The 22,565-nt window shown below is 44.3% G+C and overlaps 1 protein-coding gene across 1 annotated transcript; it reads left to right on the forward strand.

The window, feature by feature from the left end:
- Positions 1 to 2,332: 2,332 nt before the first annotated feature.
- Positions 2,333 to 20,081, forward strand: LOC124114154 (3-oxoacyl-[acyl-carrier-protein] reductase FabG-like). Its single transcript, XM_046474721.2, has 9 exons — positions 2,333 to 2,552; positions 3,867 to 4,006; positions 8,919 to 9,011; positions 9,475 to 9,613; positions 12,031 to 12,071; positions 15,840 to 15,909; positions 16,835 to 16,871; positions 17,699 to 17,774; positions 19,162 to 20,081. Exons 1-9 carry the CDS (start codon positions 2,516 to 2,518, stop codon positions 19,309 to 19,311), a joined length of 783 nt encoding a protein of 260 aa, XP_046330677.1. The 5' UTR covers positions 2,333 to 2,515; the 3' UTR covers positions 19,312 to 20,081.
- The last annotated feature ends 2,484 nt before the right edge of the window (positions 20,082 to 22,565 follow it).

The raw sequence follows: 22,565 nt of genomic DNA on the forward strand, positions 1-22,565 counted from the left end.
TAGATGGCACAGATTGTATGGATATAATCATAAAACCTGTAACTGTCGTTCGGAATACCCCGTGTTAAATATATCGTGTTTGCATGATTAGAAAACACATTCCGACTGTCACTTTCATGATCTGGTAAGCGACGCCCTGATTGGTTGGATGAAAGGTCGATCTGACGTGACCCCTAATAGGATGTCCTCAGATCTTTGTTTAGCGATAGCGAGAACTAAGATCTGTTTTTAATGAGATTGGCCGACTGCATATCCATTTCAGCATGCATATCGTTCGGTGACCACTGTTTAACCTTACATGATGTAACTCGCGATCATGTCCCGGCGAGTGTTCCATACTTTGTTAATACTGTTGTTCAGCAACCTTATTCTGAAGGCGGGGAAGTATACTGGAAAGGTTAATTCAATAGCATGTATGTCGACATGTTGGTTTCTTTGAAAGTTTAAAACACGCAGTTACCGAAACGAAACATACAAATCGTGCGTGAAATGTTGATGCTATTCTTTTCTAGCAATAAGAGATATTTCAAAATCGTCTTGCTATTCTGAGACTTAGTCACGTTTCGTAATGCAGATAACCTAAGCAATTTGTTCAATTGTTTTTAAAAGAGCTAAACATGTTTAGGAGAAATATGTATCTCATTTCGTTAAAGTTAACCAGTCTATATTTTGGAAGAATAAACTATTGGGCATTGAGCGTTTATCTCCTTCAGCAAAAGGGGTAGTATGGAGCTTTATCACGCACTGACCTTGCAGTGCTGTACATCGTATCTTATTCAAGCTGTATCGCTGAAAGTGAGTGATTATCTCCTTACCCAAAAAGCTCTATTGCGCACTACCTTTGCAATGTATATCGTATGTTATTCAGGCAGCCATCGAGAAAGTTCCAGGGAGGAATTTAGGTCAAGCTTGTAACGTGCACTCAATCTTTCAACTTCACACTGCTATTGCAACTTAAATTATTGTTCAACATGATTAAATACCAGACTTCTATAAAGTATAACTTTGTTCAATAAACAACACATGTAATTAAAACAATGGGTTTGATATGAGAAATTTGTAATTAGTTTTCTTCGTAATCACATGAAGAAACAGTGGCAATATTATACGATCACAAACTACAAAATATATACACAATAAGTGAGTGAGTGAGTATGGTTTTACGCCGCTTTTAGCAATATTCCAGCAATATCAGGTCGGGGAACACCAGAAATGGGCTTCACACATTGTACCCATGTCGGGAATCGAACCCGGGTCTTCGGCGTGAGTGCTGTAGTATGGTACTTCCTGTTTTGTACACCCCAAGTACGTTCAGCTGGCAATATCCGCCACACTGAGATACAATGCCACAGTTTAACATGAATACCCCACTCAGACACAGTATACTGTCTCCGAGCCGACCAGTCCTTGTTTTAGCCCCTTTATGCCCAGCGCCAGACAGGGTAACAACAAGTACCATCTTTTAACGTATTTTGGTATGACGCGGCCGGGGATCGAACCCCGGGCCTTCCGCTCTCCGGGCGGGCGCTCTACCACTAGACTACGGAGGCGGTCCTATATTGTATGAGTGTGTATGTGAGTGAGTGGGTGAATGGCAACGTGGGCGAGCCCGCTCGTGAGAGAGCAAAGATTAACGACGCATTGAAAGTATAGAGTAGTTCAGTGTGTCAGCCGAATGTGATAGGAAACCCAAACTCACCCGGCTCAAGGACGTTTAACACGATATCAGTGTGACCTTCGAACACACGATCAGCAGATCCTTGCAAAAGCAAGGGAAGACATTTTGACTTGCGATTTGTAATCAATCAGCAATTGGATCTTGGTAAAATATTTAGAATTCACTTCACGTGAACGACCAGATACACCACAGAGTAAGCGTATCAATAAAACAAAAAAAAATAATGATAGCTGTAGTGACATGTCGAAACAATGGCATAACGAATTTAAAAAGTAGTATATCGTAGTATGCATGATTCACTAGTGTCAGCATTGTTAAACACTGACTTATTCTCTGATACAGATGATACAAAAGTGTAGAAATGTTATCTCTTGTTTAATTTTACTACATGCTAAACATGGAGCACTCACACCTCCACCTCCCACATCCCACCCCAGACCGACCTCCCACACCCACACCCACACCCACACCCACACCCACACCCCACACCCCCTCCTACAACCACACCCACCTCCACCTCCCACACCCCACACCCGACACCCACACACCCGGTGATGGTTAGGGCAAGTTGACCTTCTCTCCACCGCACCCCATCCCCTCGACACAAGATGAAATCCAGTGCATTGTGTCTACTACACATGTCCAATCTCGATGAACAACATGCATGATGTAGTGCGATCTAGTCTGACCAATTACAACAGGTCAACATACACATTGTCCATGACTATTTACACTGATGACATACTGACACTGCGCAGCTTGCGATCATGTTTCCCTGAGTCATACTGAGACACAGTTATTCACCACCCAGCTCAGTGTGACGGCAGGAGCGACGCGATGGCGAAGTTTGCAGGCCGAGTTGTACTTATTACAGGTAAATATGACAAAATATTTCCCCTGCACAGAGTAGTACACATGTGGAAGGCAGTAGGTTGTAGTACCCTGTCAAATGAACAAATATGAGGGTTGTGCATTCTCGTACTATCGTCCGGGGGGGGGGGGGGGGGGGGGGGGGGGGCACAATAAGTTAGTCATTTCCAGCCCTAGTGGTTAACAGTTAAAAAAAAGTATATCTGCACTGAAAAACTTAGAGAATCCTTTGTCAGAAACATGTCATCACAGATTATCACTGATATGTTAGAAAACGCAGCAGTGTGCTCCATCTCAGTGTTATCTGCCGGAGTGAGTTTACTAACTGATGATATTCTGTCTGCTGCCTGTGTGTTCAAAAGACAGATTCGCCATGAGACATGCAGACCACTCGCCGTGGTATGACGGCGAATGTCTCAATACAAAGCATGAACGTTGCCATGCACTGTACCCTTTTTCGCATGACGAAAAAGGGAGTATCTCACGTGTTACTGTCAAGCGTGCAACCACTACCGCCATGTGCCCGAGAAGACTCATCAGTAAATAGATAACGCAAGCGAGATGACCTAGTTAACTGCCCCGGGGACTGGAAACGTTTCTGGGGCGTTTGGGGTCAGGTCGATCACGCCCTCAAAACCCTATTACATGGATTATTGTACTGAATATTTTTCGTTTCTATATTTTACTGAAGACTCAAGACTTTTGAAGATTTTATTGACCCTGAACCAAAAACCAGTGACTCTTACATTTTATCAGGAAGACATTTGAATACAGGAGGAAGTCACGTGAAAATATTTCTCCTTATTTAGAGATAAAACTTAATAGTATGTACGAAAAAGTTGTTTTTCCTGAACTAGTCTTTGGGGATTATCATTCGACTGCATAAGAAAAGATACTCATCTAACCCTGACAGCTTTAGAGCCCTCAGTCTATCTTGTGTAGGAGGATGGGTATTTTTGGCAGATACTTATGGTAAAATTTCTGAGTGTCAGTCTGGTTTCCCGAAGCGATATTCAACAATAGACACTTGGCCAATGTTTTCTTTCACGTAAAGGGGGTAAGTTTTATGTTGCTTTTATTGATTTTTCTAAGGCATTCGACCCTATAAAGAGTCCTCTTTTATGGAATGTGTTCAACACATATGGAATTAGGTAAAAATGGGTATATATTCAATGATATCGAGTTGTGGTCTCAGCATGGATAATTCACTAGTTCCAGTATTGTTCAATACTACCGTAAATAATGCAAAGACAAAGACAAAGAAGTTGTAGAAATATTATTGTTTGTTCAATGTTACTAAATAATATCACGACTCTAGGAGCGAGTTCCGGTATTGGCGAGGGGACAGCTTTGCATTTTGCCAAACATGGAGCCAAACTCTCGATAACGGGACGAGATAAGACGAGACTGGAAGACGTCGCTAAAAGATGCTCGGAGTGCGGGATACCGGCTGATGACGTGAGTGTTGTAGTATGGTACTTCCTGTCTTGTACACCCCAAGTACGTCCAGCTCACTAGTTGACTGATGATACATGTAACAAATGAAATACGATGGGTTAGAGCTTTTCTATTTGATTTCAGTATCGCACCTTCCTTTTATTTCCATATGCTTTTCCATGGGCGGATACAGCTTTTTTGAAAGGGGGGGGGGGGGGGGGTGCACAATTAAGTTCTATTTATTGTCTTTGGTGGTAATTTATACAGAAATCCAGGATCGAACTCACCAAGGATCTGACCACAATGTTTTGAGGTGAATGTCTAACTCATTTTAAACCAATGTATGAACTACATATGCTGAAATGTCCAAACATAGGAGCCGGACCCTATTCCCACTAAACTGTTATTTGTGTTCTACTCCCTGTCATCACAAATTCTAGTACTATCAATATCAGACTGGATACTGGAACAATACCAAGGTTATTCGAGAATGCATCATCTCATTAAGAAGCAGAGTCTTGACAGAAATAAGCTGAACAAACTAGCATCCAATCTCCAAATGTCCCATATATCTCTAAGAAAAAGCAGTTATCAAGAAGCTGTTAATTCACACAAATAGTCAGACTCTATCAAGAAAATTCCAGTGTACCTCTGAGAGTGCCCATAGTACTGAAACTCCTTTGGTCTGCATTATGAATGAAATGCTAATTGCAGTAGATGATGGAAATAATCGCACATTAGTGCTCCTCGATCTCTCTGCTGCTTTCGACACGATCAATCACAAGCACTGACTTGGTGAAATACAGACTTAATGACAAGGTCAACTCTTGGCTTTCATCATGTGTATCAGACAGAAGCCAGTTAAATATCACCAAGAAGACAATCAAATCCATATAATCTAACATGTTGTGTACCACAGGGATATGTATTAGGTCCTGTACTGTTCACTCTGTACACCAAGACACCTGAAGGTTTTGTACATAACCACCTATTTCCTATCACCTCTATTCAGATGACACACAGATGGCAGATAGTTTTCAGAAAGTAGAATGGCAGCGCTAAGCATCATGGATTACAAACAGCAACTTCATGAGCACAAGACAGAGGTTTTCACTTGTATGACCCAAGTCATATTTCAGTTTGCAAGGCATCAATTCTCTTCTCCAGTTCAGTGAAAAACCTTGGAGTTTTCCTCCAATCAGAGCTGACCATGGACGGGGGCGGTCGGGTAGCCTAGTGGTTAAAGCGTTCGCTCGTCACGTTGAAGACCCGGGTTCGAATCCCGACATGGGTACAATGTGTGAAGCCCATTTCTGGTGTCCCCCGCCGTGATATTGCTGGAATATTGCTAAAAGCGGCGTAAAACCAAATTCACTCACTCACTCACTCACTGACCATGGACAAGCACATGTAATAGCTTTTGCATAATCTGGAACTATCACCTGCGTATCATTGGCAGTATCATATACCTTCTGACCAGACACAGCATCGGCACTGGCAATATCGTTAATATTGATTATTGTAACAGTATGTGGGTACATCACAAGAAAACATCAAAACACGAAAGAGATTACAACACTAATGAATGTGTATTGTCATAAAAACATCAAAACGTGACAGTATCACAACCGCGTTGAAATCCCTGCTCCCAGTTCAACCAATGATAAACTAACATCCTTTGCTTAGCCTATCAGTGCATACATGGAGCAGCATCAAAATATACCTCTACCATCTTCAGACCAAAGATCAGGAAAAGAGATGCCTCAGATCCAGCAAAACAAACACCTGTTGGATATCCCAAAGAGAAAAGTCATTTGGCTGCAAATGTTTTGAATGGCAGCTGCACAAACTGACCATGAGCATTTTTAATACCATTTTTGTAAGCGCTTTGAGCAAACTCTGTGCTGTGTATTAAGCGCAATTATAATGATCCAATGATATTATTATTGCGACTCCTATTGGCCATTATGAGATAACCTAATAACCAGGCGAGAAAGAGGTCCGAAAAACAGCTCCATAGCACTTTAGCTCACTCTCCAGAATATTGCATCACTACAACAGGCTAACTCGTATATCAAGTAACCGGCCTTGTCCATTGTTTGATAACAAACTCGCTATATGCTGAAATCAGAGCAGTCAGTCCTAAAGAAAGTTTTACGAGATATATTTACCATGTTTTCAGTTTCTAAACCGAAACCTTATACTTGTTTCGTTCATGCGAGAGAGAATGCAAAGACCAAGCCATGACCAAGCCAAGACCAAGCCAAGACCAAGCCAAGAGCAAGCCAAGCCAAGCCAAGCCAAGCCAAGCCAAGCTAAGCCAAGCCAAGCCAAGCCAAGACCAAGACAAAGACCAAGACAAGACCAAGCCAAGACAGGGACCAAGCCAAGCCCAAGACAAGACAAGCTAAGACCAAGACAAGCCAAGACCATGCCAAGCCAAGACCAAGTCAAGACCAAGTCAAGACCAAGCCAAGTCCAAGCCAAGCCAAGCCAAGTCCAAACCAAGACCAAGCAAAGACAAGACAAAGCGAAGACACGACCAAGCCAAGACCAAGCCAAGACCAAGCCAAGTCCAAGCAAAGACCAAGCCAAGACCAAGACGAGACCAAGCCAAGACCAAGTCAAGACCAAGTCAAGACCAAGCCAAGACCAAGCCAAGCCAAGCCAAGTCCAAACCAAGACCAAGCAAAGACAAGACAAAGCGAAGACACGACCAAGCCAAGACCAAGCAAAGACCAAGCCAAGTCCAAGCAAAGACCAAGCCAAGACCAAGACGAGACCAAGACGAGACCAAGCCAAGACCAAGCCAAGACCAAGCCAAGACCAAACGAAGACCAAGCAAACACCAAGTCAAGACAAGACTAAGACAAGACCAAGCCAAGACAGGGACCAAGGTAAGATCAAGGTAAGATCAAGCAAAGACCAAGCCAAGTCAAGCCAAGTCCAAGAACAAGACCAAGACCAAGACCAAGACCAAGACCAAGACAAGCCAAGCCAAGCCAAGACCAAGCCAAGACCAAGCCAAGACCAAGCCAAGACCAAGACAAGACCAAGCAAAGACAAGACAAAGCGAAGACACGACCAAGCCTGACCAAGCAAAGACCAAGCCAAGACCAAGACGAGACCAAGACGAGACCAAGCCAAGACCAAGCAAAGACCAAGACAGGACCAAGCAAAGACCAAGCAAAGACCAAGCAAAGGTCAAGCAAAGACCCAGCAAAGACCAAGCAAAAACCAAGACGAGACCAAGCAAAGACCAAGCTAAGACAAAACCAAGACCAAGCAAAGACCAAGACTAAGACAAGACCAAGCCAAGACAGGGACCAAGACACGACCAAGCCAAGACGAGACCAAGCCAAGACCAAGCCAACACAAGACCAAGCAAAGACCAAGCAAAGACCAAGACAGGACCAAGCAAAGACCAAGCAAAGTCCAAGCAAAGACCAAGCAAAGACCAAGCAAAGACCAAGCAAAAACCAAGACGAGGCCAAGCAAAGACCAAGCCAAGACCAAACCAAGACCAAGCAAAGACCAAGACTAAGACAAGACCAAGCCAAGACAGGGACCAAGCCAAGACCAAGCAAAGACCAAGCCAAGAAAAGACCAAGCCAAGACAAAGCCAAGACCAAACCAAGACAAGACCAAGCCAAGACCAAGCAATGACCAAGCAATGACCAAGCCAAGACTAAGACAAGATCAAGCAAAGACCAAGCCAAGACCAAGACAAGACCAAGACAAGACCAAGCAAAGACAAGACAAAGCGAAGACACGACTAAGCCAAGACCAAGCCAAGACCAAGCCAAGACCAAGCAAAGACCAAGCAATGACCAAGCCAAGACAAGATCAAGCAAAGACCGAGCCAAGACCAAGACAAGACCAAGACAAGACCAAGCAAAGACAAGACAAAGCGAAGACACGACCAAGCCAAGACCAAGCCAAGACCAAGACGAGACCAAGACGAGACCAAGCCAAGACCAAACCAAGACCAAACCAAGACCAAGCAAAGACCAAGTCAAGACCAAACCAAGACCAAGCAAACACCAAGTCAAGACAAGACTAAGACGAGAGCAAGCCAAGACAGGCACCAAGGTAAGATCAAGCAAAGACCAAGCCAAGTCCAAGCAAAGATCAAGCCAAGACCAAGCTTAGGCCAAGACGAGACCAAGCTAAGACAAGACTAAGACAAGACAAAGCCAAGACCAAACCAAGACAAGACCAAGCCAAGACCAAGCAAAGACCAAGCAATGACCAAGCCAAGACAAGATCAAGCAAAGACCAAGCCAAGACCAAGACAAGACCAAGACAAAACCAAGCAAAGACAAGACAAAGCGAAGACACGACTAAGCCAAGACCAAGCAAAGACAAAGCCAAGTCCAAGCAAAGACCAAGCCAAGACCAAGACGAGACCAAGACGAGACCAAGCCAAGACCAAGCCAAGACCAAACCAAGACCAAGCAAACACCAAGTCAAGACAAGACTAAGACAAGACCAAGCCAAGACAGGGACCAAGGTAAGATCAAGCAAAGACCAAGCCAAGTCCAAGCAAAGACCAAGCAAAGACCAAGCTTAGACCAAGACGAGACCAAGCCAAGACCAAGCCAAGACAAGACTAAGAGAAGACCAAGCCAAGACAGGGACCAAGGCAAGAGCAAGCAAAGACCAAGCCAAGTCCAAGCAAAGAATTGGAGGACCAGTCTACAGGAAACAATACAGAAGCAGCGTGACACTGTAGACATGGCATAGCATTATCATACAAACAAAGTATCATCTTTTAGATAGTTAGTACCAATTATTGAATAAAGTATGTCATCACAAAAGGAATTCATGCAAGGTACCACTCCTACACTTTCAGAGGAAACCTGTTTACGGAGCCGGAGTAGAACTTTTCATATATTTATATGAATTATTTCCCTGTCTGTTTGATTTTCAGATTCTGGCCCTTTCCGGTGACCTCACTGACGCGGCCTTCAGAAAGTCAACCATTGAAAAGACAGTCGCCAAGTTTACCAGGCTCGATGTACTGGTATGTGTGCGAGTGTCAACCGTAGGCCGACGTTTCTAACCTGAATTTGAATAATATTATAAAAAATCCGATATATATATATATATATATATATATATGTTTTCCTTCTTCCCTGATGTGTTTCGAATGCATAAAAAAACCATTTGGAAACATTTAAATATCATTTTTGGAACAAAGTTCAATTTGTTTCCATAACTAGTTTTTGTTTGCTTGTTTGATGTTATTTGTTATTTGCGTGTTATTATAATATGTAATATAATGGAGACTGCTCCATCTCGGGTCCACCGTGATAATTGTTGTTAAAATATTGTGTTGACTATGACGTAAAACGACATTCACTTACTCACTGGCTGAGAGATTAACACCTTAATCAAGGGATCCTTGTTATTCTGTGGCTAGACATGTATAACCGGATATGCATGTTGTTCATCCGGGTGTCTCACCTAACCTCCTCGTGTTGCAGGTGAACAACGCGGGTTTGGTGTTCCCACTGGGGTGCATGGAGCTGTCGGAATCCAAGTACGACATTGAGATGAACCTAAACATGAAGGTGCCCTTCCTACTGTGCCAGCTGGCAGTCCCCCATCTGGAGAAGACGCAGGGTGGGTACATCTTGGGCAGGCACAGGGTGCTCACATCGGAGGTAGACGTGGGTTGGTACATCTGGGGGAGACGTGGGTGGGTACATCGGAATCTGAGGGAGACGTTGGTGGGTACATCTGGGGAGACGTGGGTGGGTACATCTGGGGAGACGTGGGTGGGTACATCTGAAGGCGATGTTGGTGGGTACATCTGAAGGCGACGTGGGTGGGTACATCTGAAGGCGACGGGGGTGGGTACATCTGAGGGAGACGTGGGTGGGTACATCTGAAGGCGACGTTGGTGGGTACACCTGGAGGCGACGTGGGTGGGTACATCTGAAGGAGACGTGGGTGGGTACATCTGAAGGCGACGTTGGTGGGTACATCTGGGGAGACATGGGTGGGTACATCTGAGGGAGACGTGGGTGGGTACATCTGAGGGAGACGTGGGTGGGTACATCTGAAGGCGACGTAGTTGGGTACATCTGGGGAGACGTGGGTGGGTACATCTGAGGGAGACGTGGATGGGTACATCTGAGGGAGACGTGGGTGGGTACATCTGAGGGAGACGTGAGTGGGTACATCTGAGGGAGACGTTGTTGGGTACATCTGAGGGAGACGTGGGTGGGTACATCTGAGGGAGACGTGGGTGGGTACATCTGAGGGCGACGTGGGTGGGTACATCTGGGGAGATGTGGGTGGGTACATCTGAGGGCGACGGGGTTGGGTACATCTGAGGGCGACGTGGGCGGTAACATCTGAGGGAGACGTGGGTGGGTTCATCTGAGGGCGACGTGGGTGGGTACATCTGAGGGCGACGTGGGTGGGTACATCTGAGGGAGACGTGGATGGGTACATCTGAGGGAGACGTGGATGGGTACATCTGAGGGCGACGTGGATGGGTACATCTGAGGGCGACGTGGGTGGGTACATCTGAGGGAGACGTGGGTGGGTACATCTGAGGGAGACGTGGATGGGTACATTTGGGGAGACGTGGGTGGGTACATCTGAGGGCGACGTGGGTGGGTACATCTGAGGGAGACGTGGGTGGGTACATCTGAGGGAGACGTGGATGGGTACATCTGAGGGCGACGTGGGTGGGTACATCTTGGGGAGCCGTGGGTGGGTACATCAGAGGGAGACGTGGATGGGTACATCTGGGGAGACGTGGGTGGGTACATCTGAGGGAGACATGGGTGGGTACATCTGAGGGAGACGTGGATGGGTACATCTGGGGAGACGTGGGTGGGTACATCTGAGGGAGACGTGGATGGGTACATCTGAAGGCGACGTTGGTGGGTACACCTGGAGGCGACGTGGATGGGTACATCTGGGGAGACGTGGGTGGGTACATCTGGGGAGACGTGGATGGGTACATCGTGGGAGACTTGGGGGGGTACATCTGAGGGAGACGTGGATGGGTACATCTGGGGAGACGTGGGTGGGTACATCTGGGGAGACGTGGATGGGTACATCTGAGGGCGACGGGGGTGGGTACATCTGAGGGAGACATGGATGGGTACATCTGAGGGAGACGTGGGTGGGTACATCTGAGGGAGACGTGGGTGGGTACATCTTTGGGAGACGCAGAGTGAATACATCTGGGGGAGACGCAGGGTGGAAACATCTTGGGGAGATTTAGGCCGGGCACGTCTGGGGGACACATGGGTTGTTACATCTGGGGTAGACGCAGGGTGGGTTCATTAAAGGGGGACACTGGTGGGTACATCTGGGAAAGACACATGAATGGTAGACGCAGGTTGGGTACATTTGCTTCAGATGCCATTGCTTTCGGAATGTATGCTCTTTCCACTCAAAAATAGGATTACTTATTTACAAAATAACGTTCTCACTTCCGAAAGTGATTGAGTCAATATAATTTATACGAATTCGAGCAATGTTGTATTTGGGGAAATGTACACAAGTCTGTGTCGTAGTGGGCAACAGCTCCAATAAGGGGATAAAACAAGGACTGGTGAAGTCTGAGTGGGGTATCCATGTTAAGCTGCGGCATGGTTTCTCAGTGGGCTAGCACTTTAATTCGGCATCAGTCCGGACTTGTACAAGCAGCCACGCACGCACGCACGCACGCACGCACGCACGCACGCACGCACGCACGCACACACACACACACACACGTGCATTCACGTCCGCTATATAAGTGCGATACTCTTGACGCGACGTTAAAGTATCACCTCACCTCACTTGGCTTCTCCGCGGCCACGTGACCTGAAGCTTCTTTGAACCTGAGAAACATCGGTGTCAGATGATTCAACTGCCATTCTGTCGAATCCTCCAGTGGCCCCAAATAGAAGCACTAATCTCTTTGGATAGACTTTAATTCATTGTTTCATTTGTTGACGTATTACCGCGTGTTTTCAGCGAAAACGGTCTCGGGGAAGTAGTATACTCTCTCTAAACCGGTTTCCTTTTTACAGGGAACATCGTAAACGTTTCCAGTCTTTCCGGAGTCCGTCCGGTAAGTTCAACATGGTGTGTGCAGTGTTACGTATTGTTATGGGCGAGAATATCTTCATTTGCTCAGAATTCATGTATTTTTTGTTTTGCAAATGGATAACGGTGTGCCTACAAGTAACATGACCCATAACTCTACTCATTTTAACTTAATTCAACTAATTTACAGAGTTATTTAAAATATCTCGATCATAAGCGAAAACTGTTAGGCACATGAGCAAGAATATTCTCCTTTGCTCAAAACTCATGTTTTTGTTTTGCAAATACATGAAGATATGTCTACAAGTACCATTACGCATAATTGAATTAATTTTAGATGTATTCAACTAATTTATAGCATTATTAAAATATCTCGCCCATAGTCGAGCAACGTTTCCTTTTGCTGAAAACGCATGTGTTTTGTTTTGCAAATAAACAAATGTGTGTTTACGAGCACCATGACACATTTTTAATTAACTTAATTTAGTTGTGGCTATATTTCAACATTTCGCTCATTAAAACAAATGTGCAACTAAATCATGACCTATAATCAATATAATATAATATACATGTTAGTATTATTATGTACAGATTGGAAATAGAGTGCAGCAAAAAGGGTTTGGGTGATCCTGGTCCAGTCAGACTGGTTAGGCCCATCATCAGTCGAGGGCCCTTGTCCCCTCTACATGCAGCCCGGAATTTTAGCTTTATTAAATTAAATGAATATAGTCATATTTATGTTTCAAGATATAATCTAAAAGTTTCGTTTATTAATTGAACATAAATAGTTCTATAACTGTGTGATCCTACATGTCATATATAATAGGTCATGACGTCAATGTAACTTTGCGTCTTAGCAATAATGAGATGTAAAATCCTTGCAGTGTGTTAGACTATGTAGGGAAGTTAAACAAGAGGTTATATCAATAATACCCAGCCAAAAGACTTTTGAGATTCGTTAGAAATTATAATCCTAAATTTCGTCTGTCACACAGACCCTGAAACAAATATATCCCACACAGCCAATGAAAGTCTATACTATATAGATCGGCTCTGAGTTAACATGATTTGTAGCGTTATTGAAACATTTGGTCCAAGGGCTAGCAAGTTTTCGTTTGCAGAAAAATCATTTCTTGGTTTTGAACAAACACAAATATATAACTACAATTTTCAGCATTGAAAATTCAACTTTTCAAATTTGAATATAACCGGAATGTAATAATATATTTAAAAGACATTTAATAAATAAACATAAATAATTATACTATCGTGTTATCCTATAGGTGATAAAGTCTGCGGACGTGACCGCACCTACCGTTGTTTATATAACTAGTCAAGGTTAGAAAAACATATTTTTTGACAATCTAAACAAATGAAATGGAATATCTAATAAATGACCGAGATTCGGTGGAAGAACTTGACACTATGGAATGTCTAGCATACCATGGCCATGTCTAGGATTCGGAATCAGTCGCACAGCACGTAACTGTCGCTCAGAATACCCTGTGATGACCTTTTCGATCTTGCTGAATTGTTTGAGAAATAAAATTGTAAACACTGACAAAATCATCTCACTGATCATCACATGGGTGTGGACCAAAACACATGGAGAGTGAAAATTGGTACAGTGTGTCGTTTGGACACCACAGGTGAAGTCCCCTTGAGCAGCTTCATGTGTATCGTTGTGCATTGCCACAGTTTTCGTGCTGGCGCTTTTGACAGTCACCAGGTGTGGGGATGTGGAAACAAAACCCGGCCGAGTACAGACGCCAACTGCAAGCGAGCTCGATGATATAATAAAGCCTTGCAACACGAAGCAAAAACTCTCAAAGAGAAAGTTGAAGCACTTAAGAGACCACTAAAAGAAACGATCTGACAAGAAAACAGGACGACTTAGAAAACAGATCACGCAGAGACTATCTTGTGTGTTATGGTATCCCGAGAAGCAGAAGAGGGAGGCGTGGGAAGACTGTGAGAAGACGGCACAAGAGGGAGACGAGGGACGACTGTGAGAAGACGGTACAAGAGGGAGACGTGGGAAGACTGTGAGAAGACGGTACAAGAGGAAGACGTGAGACAACTGTGAGAAGACGGTACAAGAGAGAGACGTGGGAAGACTGTGAGAAGACGATACAAGAGGGAGACGTGGGAAGACTGTGAGAAGATGGTACAAGAGGGAGACGTGGGAAGACTGTGAGAAGACGGTACAAGAGGGAGACGTGAGACGACTGTGAGAAGACGGTACAAGAGGGAGACGTGAGACGACTGTGAGAATCGGTACAAGAGGGAGACGTGGGAAGACTGTGAGAAGACGGTACAAGAGGGAGACGTGAGACGACTGAGAAGACGGTACAAGAGGGAGACGTGGGAAGACTGTGAGAAGACGGTACAAGAGGGAGACGTGAGACGACTGTGAGAAGACGGTACAAGAGGAAGACGTGGGAAGACTGTGAGAAGACGGTACAAGAGGGAGACGTGGGAAGACTGTGAGAAGACGGTACAAGATGGAGACGTGAGACGACTGTGGGAAGACGGTACAAGAGGAAGACGTGAGACGACTGTGAGAAGACGGTACAAGAGGGAGACGTGAGACGACTGTGAGAAGACGGTACAAGAACGAGACGTGGGACGACGGTACAAGAGGAAGACGTGAGACGACTGTGAGAAGACGGTACAAGAGGGAGACGTGGGACGACTGTGAGAAGACGGTACAAGAGGGAGACGTGGGAAGACTGTGAGAAGACGGTACAAGAGGGAGACGTGAGACGACTGTGAGAAGACGGTACAAGAGGTAGACGTGAAACGACTGTGAGAAGACGGTACAAGAGGGAGACGTGAGACGACTGTGAGAAAACGTTACAAGAACGAGACTTGGGACGACGGTACAAGAGGAAGACGTGGGACGACGGTACAAGAGGGAGACGTGAGAAGACTGTGAGAAGACGGTACAAGAGGGAGACGTGAGACGACTGTGAGAAGACGGTACAAGAGGGAGACGTGGGACGACGGTACAAGAGGGAGACGTGAGAAGACTGTGAGAAGACGGTACAAGAGGGAGACTTGGGAAGACTGTGAGAAGTCGGTACAAGAGGGAGACGTGAGACGACTGTGAGAAGACGGTACAAGAACGAGACGTGGGACGACGGTACAAGAGGAAGACGTGAGAAGACGGTACAAGAAGGAGGTGCTCGAAGGCTCTCCACAGCGCGGAGAGTTTCTGGACAAATGCTATCTAAATGGGATGTGTTAGTAGAAGTTCCTAACATTGTCTTTTAACAATAAATAGTTGTCAGGAATGTATTACTATCTAATCTAAAGTCGACAATAACAAATGTATGGTCAAATCACAAGGTATTGACCATCCAGTGTCGTAAAGAGACAGAGCCCAGATTGCAGATTGCCCACGTTCCAGTCTATCAGCTCTGCTTGCTCCTCACAGCGTTACTCCGACGATCTCTATCGTCTCTTCCAGGATCACCACCAATGTTTTGCTCCAATAGGATGATGCTCTCTACCCCAACAGAAGGCTTCTACATTTTCGATATAGAGTGAGCGAAGTATTCAGACCAGCTTATCTGATTTCTGTATCTTGAAAACAGATTAAAAACGACTAATTTCGAACATAAACAATAAAGGCCGAGCGACTAATCTTGTACCTACTTAATTCAGTGTGTCGTTTCTGAGCGCATCTGCAGTCAAATCGAAGGTGGTAATAAAAAGTAGCCGAATTGATGTAGAAAACTGATGAAACAAAACATGCTTCATATACACTGGGATGTCTTATGTGTTCTAGTCGCCGAAGGTGGGGATCTACTGTGCCAGCAAGGCCGCCCTGGATATGTTCACGCAGTGCCTGGCTTTAGGTGAGAGTCTGGATCGTTTCAATGTGGGGTCACTGTTTGGGTGAGGTGACGGTTTCGGTCGGGGTGACTGTTAGGATTGGATGATTGTTTGAATGTGGTTTCTGTTTCGTAGGGGTGACTGTTTCGGATGGTTGATTGTTTGGGTGGGGTTCCTGGATGGGCGACTGGGCGCGCGGGGGGGGGGGGGGGGGGGGGGGGGGGAGCGTTGCCTGTTTGATTGGAGAGACCGTTTGGCGTTTGGGATGAGGTAAGTCTGTGACTATTTTGGATGACTGTTGCGTTGGGCGAGGTAACACTTCGGTTTGACTGTTTGAGTTTGAGTTGGGTTGAGTAACACTTCGGTTTCACTGTTTTGGTTGGTAGGGGTAACTGGGTAGGGTGATTGTGCATGGGCGGCTGTTCAGGTTGGGTGATTGTAGGTGGGGTGTCTGTTGAAGGTGGGGTGGGGTTTTATTTGTATGGGGTGGGATGACTGGGTGTGTCTGTTGAAGGTGGCGTGACTGTTTTGGATGGGGTGCCGTGAATGTTTTGGGTTGGAGGGGGTGACTGTGTGGGTGGGTGTTTTTTTCTGGGTGGATTGAGTGGTAGGATACCCAGCCTCAACCGGGTTCTTTTGTGTATTTATAGATTTCTACATGCGCTCTTTCTTGTCTTCAATTTGTTTGCCTCCGCCATGGACGTCCTTGACCTTCATGATACGTTAAGCATGTACGCACCTTGACCTACTGGTAGGTGTAGGCTGTTCGATAGAGGTACACCACTACCTAGCATGAAGAAGAATGTTGCCAAAGTTTGTGCTCCAGCTCTCATGGTATATTATTGTAAGTGCCCATGCAACTATCTATGTGGGGTTCAGATCAAAGTTTTTATTGGTGTGTTTATCAGAACATAACATTTGTTTATGCGGTTGTCTTTCCTTCTGCAGAGCTCGCGCCCAAGAAAGTTCGAGTGAACTCTGTAAAGTAAGAATTTCCTTTCGTAAAGACACGTTACGTGTGACATGTGATTAGTGATTGATTTATGTGATAAATTGCAAGTGTTATCTGTGGGTATCCTTACAATACGACCTATTTGTAGGCAAAAAGACATGTACACGCACACGCACACGCACACGCACACGCACACACAAGGGCGCACAAGGGGAGATAAGCCCATTTTCGGTTATCACTAGTGACGAGTCACATTTTGGGCGACTTATGTAAATAGAGTAAGCATCTACTGCTAGACTGATATATACTCGAAATAATCTGGTGTTCCAAACTTCTTTTGAGTAGTATACACCATATAATTTCTGGTTGCAAATTTTCTAAGACTTTCAATTTGGCCCGAGCCCTTTCACCCTTAAACGCTGGTATTTCGAACACAACAAGAAGTCTACTATGAAGGATTGCTATTTACAATCACATACCCGTGAGTCATACGGAGGCAGAGGTGGCCCAGTCGTCTAAGGCGCCGCGATTCGCTGTGCAGAATTGCGTCCCTTGGGTACGCCAGAAACCTATGATTGTGGGTTCGAATCCCGGTTCGCCCCGATTATGTTTCTTGGTTTTTCAGCACCATACCCGTGCACGTGGGTTTCACAAAAGTGGTAAACGCCTGAGACTTGCATCACTTCGGGCTTTCCTCCCACATTAAGCTGACACGCCGTGATATAACTGGAACACTGTTAAAAGCGGCGTTAAATCCAGCTCACTCATTCATTCATACATCAGATTACAATAGTAGACTTTGGCAATCTGTATCATACGCCAGACAGGGATCTCAGCTCAATACACCATTTTTGTTTTAGCCCCGGCGTTGTGAACACTCCAATCTTCACTCGGGAGGACTCATTCTTTCACAACAAAGACGAGGAGGCCAGCAAGGTCAGCGGCTACGGCCTTACTTTCTCCACACTATTGATGCTGGCAAGATACATCCCAACTGTCGTAGTGTATGATGCGTCGAAATAATGTGTCACCTATTCCGTCAATAGATCATATTTATATTTGTTGATATCAAATATTCTGGGTCGTCTGGCGAAGGAATTCTCTTTAATGTTCACAATAACTAAATCACCAGGGCCCCCTTTCACATATTGATCATAAACTACGACTGTTGTGGTGTAGTGGATAGAGCGTCGGCCAATGATCGTCTGCTGTGTCATACCACAAAACGTTAAAATATGGTACTTGTTGTTTCCGTGCCTGGCGCTCGGCATTAAGGGGATAAAATAAGGACTGGTCGACTCGAGTTAGTGAGTGAGTGAGTGAGTGAGTGGTGTGTTTTTTTGCTGCTTTTTGAAATATGTTGAATTACCTAATTACCCATCAACAGTGTCAATATTCGAGGTCCCACAAAGCGATCTCAGAGTTACGACTGTCTTAAGTCAGTTGAAGTGCTAGAACTGAGACAGATTTGTGCAACGCGGTCCAATACTTTACAATTCCCGATGTCTCAAATGGTCTCGTGGATACAGTACACTGTGTTTCCTAATCACCTGGGGACACGGGTGGCCCAGTCGTCTTGGGCGCCGCGATTCGCTGTGCAGAGTTGCGCCCCTATGATTGTGGGTTCGAATCCCGGTTCGCCCCGATTATGTTTCCAGGTTTGTCAGCACCATATCCGTGCTCGTGGGTTTCTTCGAAGTGGTAAACGTCTGAGACCTGCCTCACTTCGGGCTTTCCTCCCACATTAAACTGACACGCCGTGATATAACTGGAATAATGTTAAAAAGCGGCATTAAACCCTACTCACTCACTCCTTATCACCTGAATATCATCTACAGTGTCTGGGCCGCACAAAGCATGTCTGGAGCGCATTGTTAACTAAAGGCACCAGTGGCACCAGTCAAAAAACTTGTTACGTTATTTGTCAGAGGAGAGTATTCTTGACCAACCTATGTCATTCTGAGTAACAGGAGGAGGCCAGTGGGGACGAATGTTCTTGCAGGGTACAGAAGGGGACGACCTTTCGCGTACGACCAATGAAATGATTAACTTACAGGAATTCGACATTAGACAATCAGAAAGCTGCTTTCTCAAGCTTTAGGTACTTGTTTCAATATGGCGACTTCCATTCCAGGCTACGCTTTGAAAAATATTTTGATAATAATGTTCTTGATTCAAAATTTGGAAACTGAACAAAAGAAAAGTCTGGAATGTCAAAACCATGACCTGAGACTCTATGGCAGTACTTTATGTAGCGGTGATTTTAATGAGATTGGCCCCTGTGGTACTATTGTCCTGAACGGTCATTGTTATATATTTCCAGTTCTTGAAGGAACAAGAAGTTGTCCACCCCCTTGGCAGAGTGGGCCAACCCCAGGATGTGGCTGAGTCCATTGCTTACCTTGCCTCAGACGCTGCGAGCTTTGTGACGGGACAGATCCTTTTCATTGATGGGGGTCGACACTGTGTCTAGCACAGTACTTTTTTAGTGAAATTCGTGCACATTCAGGGACAAACTGATTTGTTCTCGAAGGGCAGTTTGGCACATGAACATAGATGTATCTTGCTCCAATGTCCTGTGCTCGAAGACATGAGTTAAATAAATATGCAAGTGACTGCATGTGATCCAATAAAGAGAAATGGTGACGTGTGGTGTTTAAAATTCCTTAATAAGAGACTGCTTCATGCTAAGTAAGCATCGTCCGCATAGAATAAGTAAATCACACAGATTGCAATAAAAAATACTACTAATCCTATATAGATATATATTACAGCGACCTGTTGTCAGCAATATTACAGCTATATCAGAAAGAACAGAAGTTAGCAATATTTCAGCTATATTACAGCAGACTGTTGTCAGCAATGTTACAGCTATAGCAGAGAGAACAGTAGTTAGCAATATTACATCTATATTACAGCAGACTGTTGTCAGCAATATCACAGCTATAGCAGAGAGAGCAGTAGTTAGCAGTATTACATTTATATTACAGCAGACTGCTGTCAGCAACATTTCAGCTATAGCAGAGAGAAAAATAGTTAGCAATATTACATCTATATTACAGCAGACTGTTGTCAGCAACATTTCAGCTATAGCAGAGAGAAAAATAGTTAGCAATATTACATCTATATTACAGCAGACTGTTGTCAGCAATGTTACAGCTATAGCAGAGAGAACAGTAGTTAGCGATATTACATCTTTATCATATAATGGACAGGTTTCTCGGCAGGATAAAGCCAAAGGATGAAAACGATATCCGTTGGGGTCATATGCGGATAGAGATGCAAATACCAAAGGTCAAGTAGGACTTCTTTCACTGTTTATAAACAAACATGGCGTCGCCCTCGTCATTCGGCGATCGAGTCAGAATTAACCATCGTGAATCTGGATAAACTACAGGGATAATTGCTATCACTATCAAACGAACAGTCTAATATACTGAAAATCATTGTCTAACCGTGACGTAGCTAAGGCATTTCATGAGTTTTGGCAACTTTCGAGATATAAATTTCGAAACAATTTTGCGAGGGCACGAGGCCTAGCCAAGCGGGATCAGTAGCCATATCTGTGCTTGTAGACCTCTGTGGCTTGAAACCTTCTCCACAAATCAAAATGGGACGGATTCGGCCGAAATATGTTTGAACTGTTACCTTGTTTCGATTTGTCGCTTTGTGTACATCTGACTACACTTCTTAACGTTATGAAAGGACAGACCGACTGTCAACAACGTCTGACCGTGGCCGTGACGTCTCATAGACTAGGGTTAGAGTAGCTTCCCTTTGACAAAGGGCAGTTACTCTAGCGGACAGACCGATGGATTGCCACGAAAGGCAATTAAAAACAACTGTTGTTTTGCGTATAAGTTGCTTCGCCACTGTATATGAAACAGATTTCAGTTGGAACTATATTTGCTACTGTCACAGTCCTACTGACACATCACTTACCATGTGACGTAATAAATATTAATGCGCGCATTCCAGGAAAAATCGCAATGTTTCGGTAATGTTTGTGAGAGAGGGAAAGCGATTTTGGAGCACAGAATTAAAGAATGACATTATATGATAAAGAGGTTATCACGCTTGTGTGTTTGGGGAAGGTAAATATCCTGTATTAGGAATAAACACTATGTATTTAGCTCGCCAAGGCTCGCTAAATACAATGTTTATTCCTAATGCAGGATATTTACCATCCCCAAACACACTCGCGTGATAACCTCTATATATTACAGCAGACTGTTGTCAGCAACATTTCAGCTATATCACTGAGGCCTTTGGGCAGCAACATTACGTCTGTGTCATAGCGGCCCGTTATCAGCAATATTATAGCAATATTATATATCACAGAAGCTTGTAGGCGGCAATACGGCAGCCAGAAATAGAAAATGTATTCGACTGCCATATGGTACTGATAGAGATATTTAGATGTGCTTTTGAATATTTTTATCAATAAAATAATAATCTGTGTGAAATGTTTGTGTTGTATTATTGCAATTAATATTTTGTTTCACTCAATGTCACTCAGTATAAGTATCAAGGACTTATATAAGTATAAGTCTTTCAACCCGAAAAATCGGTGACTGCTATGCCACCATTCGCTAAGAAATGAGCTGTTGTTTTTTAGGTTTGCACCTTCCTTTCAGGTTGACAACACCCTTTTCAATATTTGAATCCCATGCAATGTGTGTGAAAAAAAAGGTTTGTGCATTAATCGTGTTCATATGTTCATTATCCATGTATACTGGCTTTATATAATACCCATCGTCACACGGTCTCTGTTCTAAAAGGGGCGGTGATGTAGCCTACTGGTTAAAGGCCTCGCTATTCACACCGAAACCCGGTTCGATTCCCCACATGGGTACAATGTGTGAAGCCCAGCTCTGTTGCCCCCGCCGTGATATAGCGGCTTGAAACCTCACTCACTCACTCACTCACTCACTCACTCACTTACTCACTCACTCACTCACTCACTCACTCACTGTTCTAAAGAAATCAGTATCGTTTCAGGTGTTGCTGATTTTGGGAAATATTTGTTCTGCACACATACAATCAGCGTCAATAATCGGGTAATCTTGATATCGTTTTACCGAGAAACAAAGCACCTTTTCCTGCATGAATAACACTGTATTTTTACAGTAAAACACTAAAAATATATAACAAAACACTAACTGTTTTATGCACATGAACATTTTATTTCCTTATCCTATGATATAGAGATATGAACATTATAATGTTTGTTTTACAATCACATAAACCTAATTGAAGTATAGTGCTGTTTTCGCCTGCTCGCAAATTCGAAAACATTCTAAACGATTCTAGAACTATCGGCTACGACTCAAAATGATCATTTGTGATTTAATTAAAAAAACCAACAGATACCCATGACCAATAGTAAGCTATTTTTGTCATCAAATTCTCTTAGTAAATATTAGATTTTAGATTTCAAAACATACACAAAATAACGCCATGAATGGTGTGTTTGTGTTGGTGATGTAGAATATAATTCGACTGCACAGTCGACACAGTCGTCCGGAGATGTAATTCTCTAAAGTCAGTGAAAAAGAGAATTTTGCCTGCTTTCTCTCTGACTAAAACAGTTGGCCTGGCACAAGGACTTGACGAGGGACGAATAATTCCTTCATCGAGCATCTAAGCTACTTCCTGATGCTCTGCCTCTCGTTTAGCAATGGGTAATTATCGGTGAGCCTCTACAACATTAATGCGATGTTGAAC

This window comes from Haliotis rufescens, unplaced genomic scaffold (genome assembly GCF_023055435.1).
Source record: "Haliotis rufescens isolate VD_foot unplaced genomic scaffold, xgHalRufe1.0.p SCAF_8, whole genome shotgun sequence".
Classification (NCBI taxonomy): domain Eukaryota; kingdom Metazoa; phylum Mollusca; class Gastropoda; order Lepetellida; family Haliotidae; genus Haliotis; species Haliotis rufescens.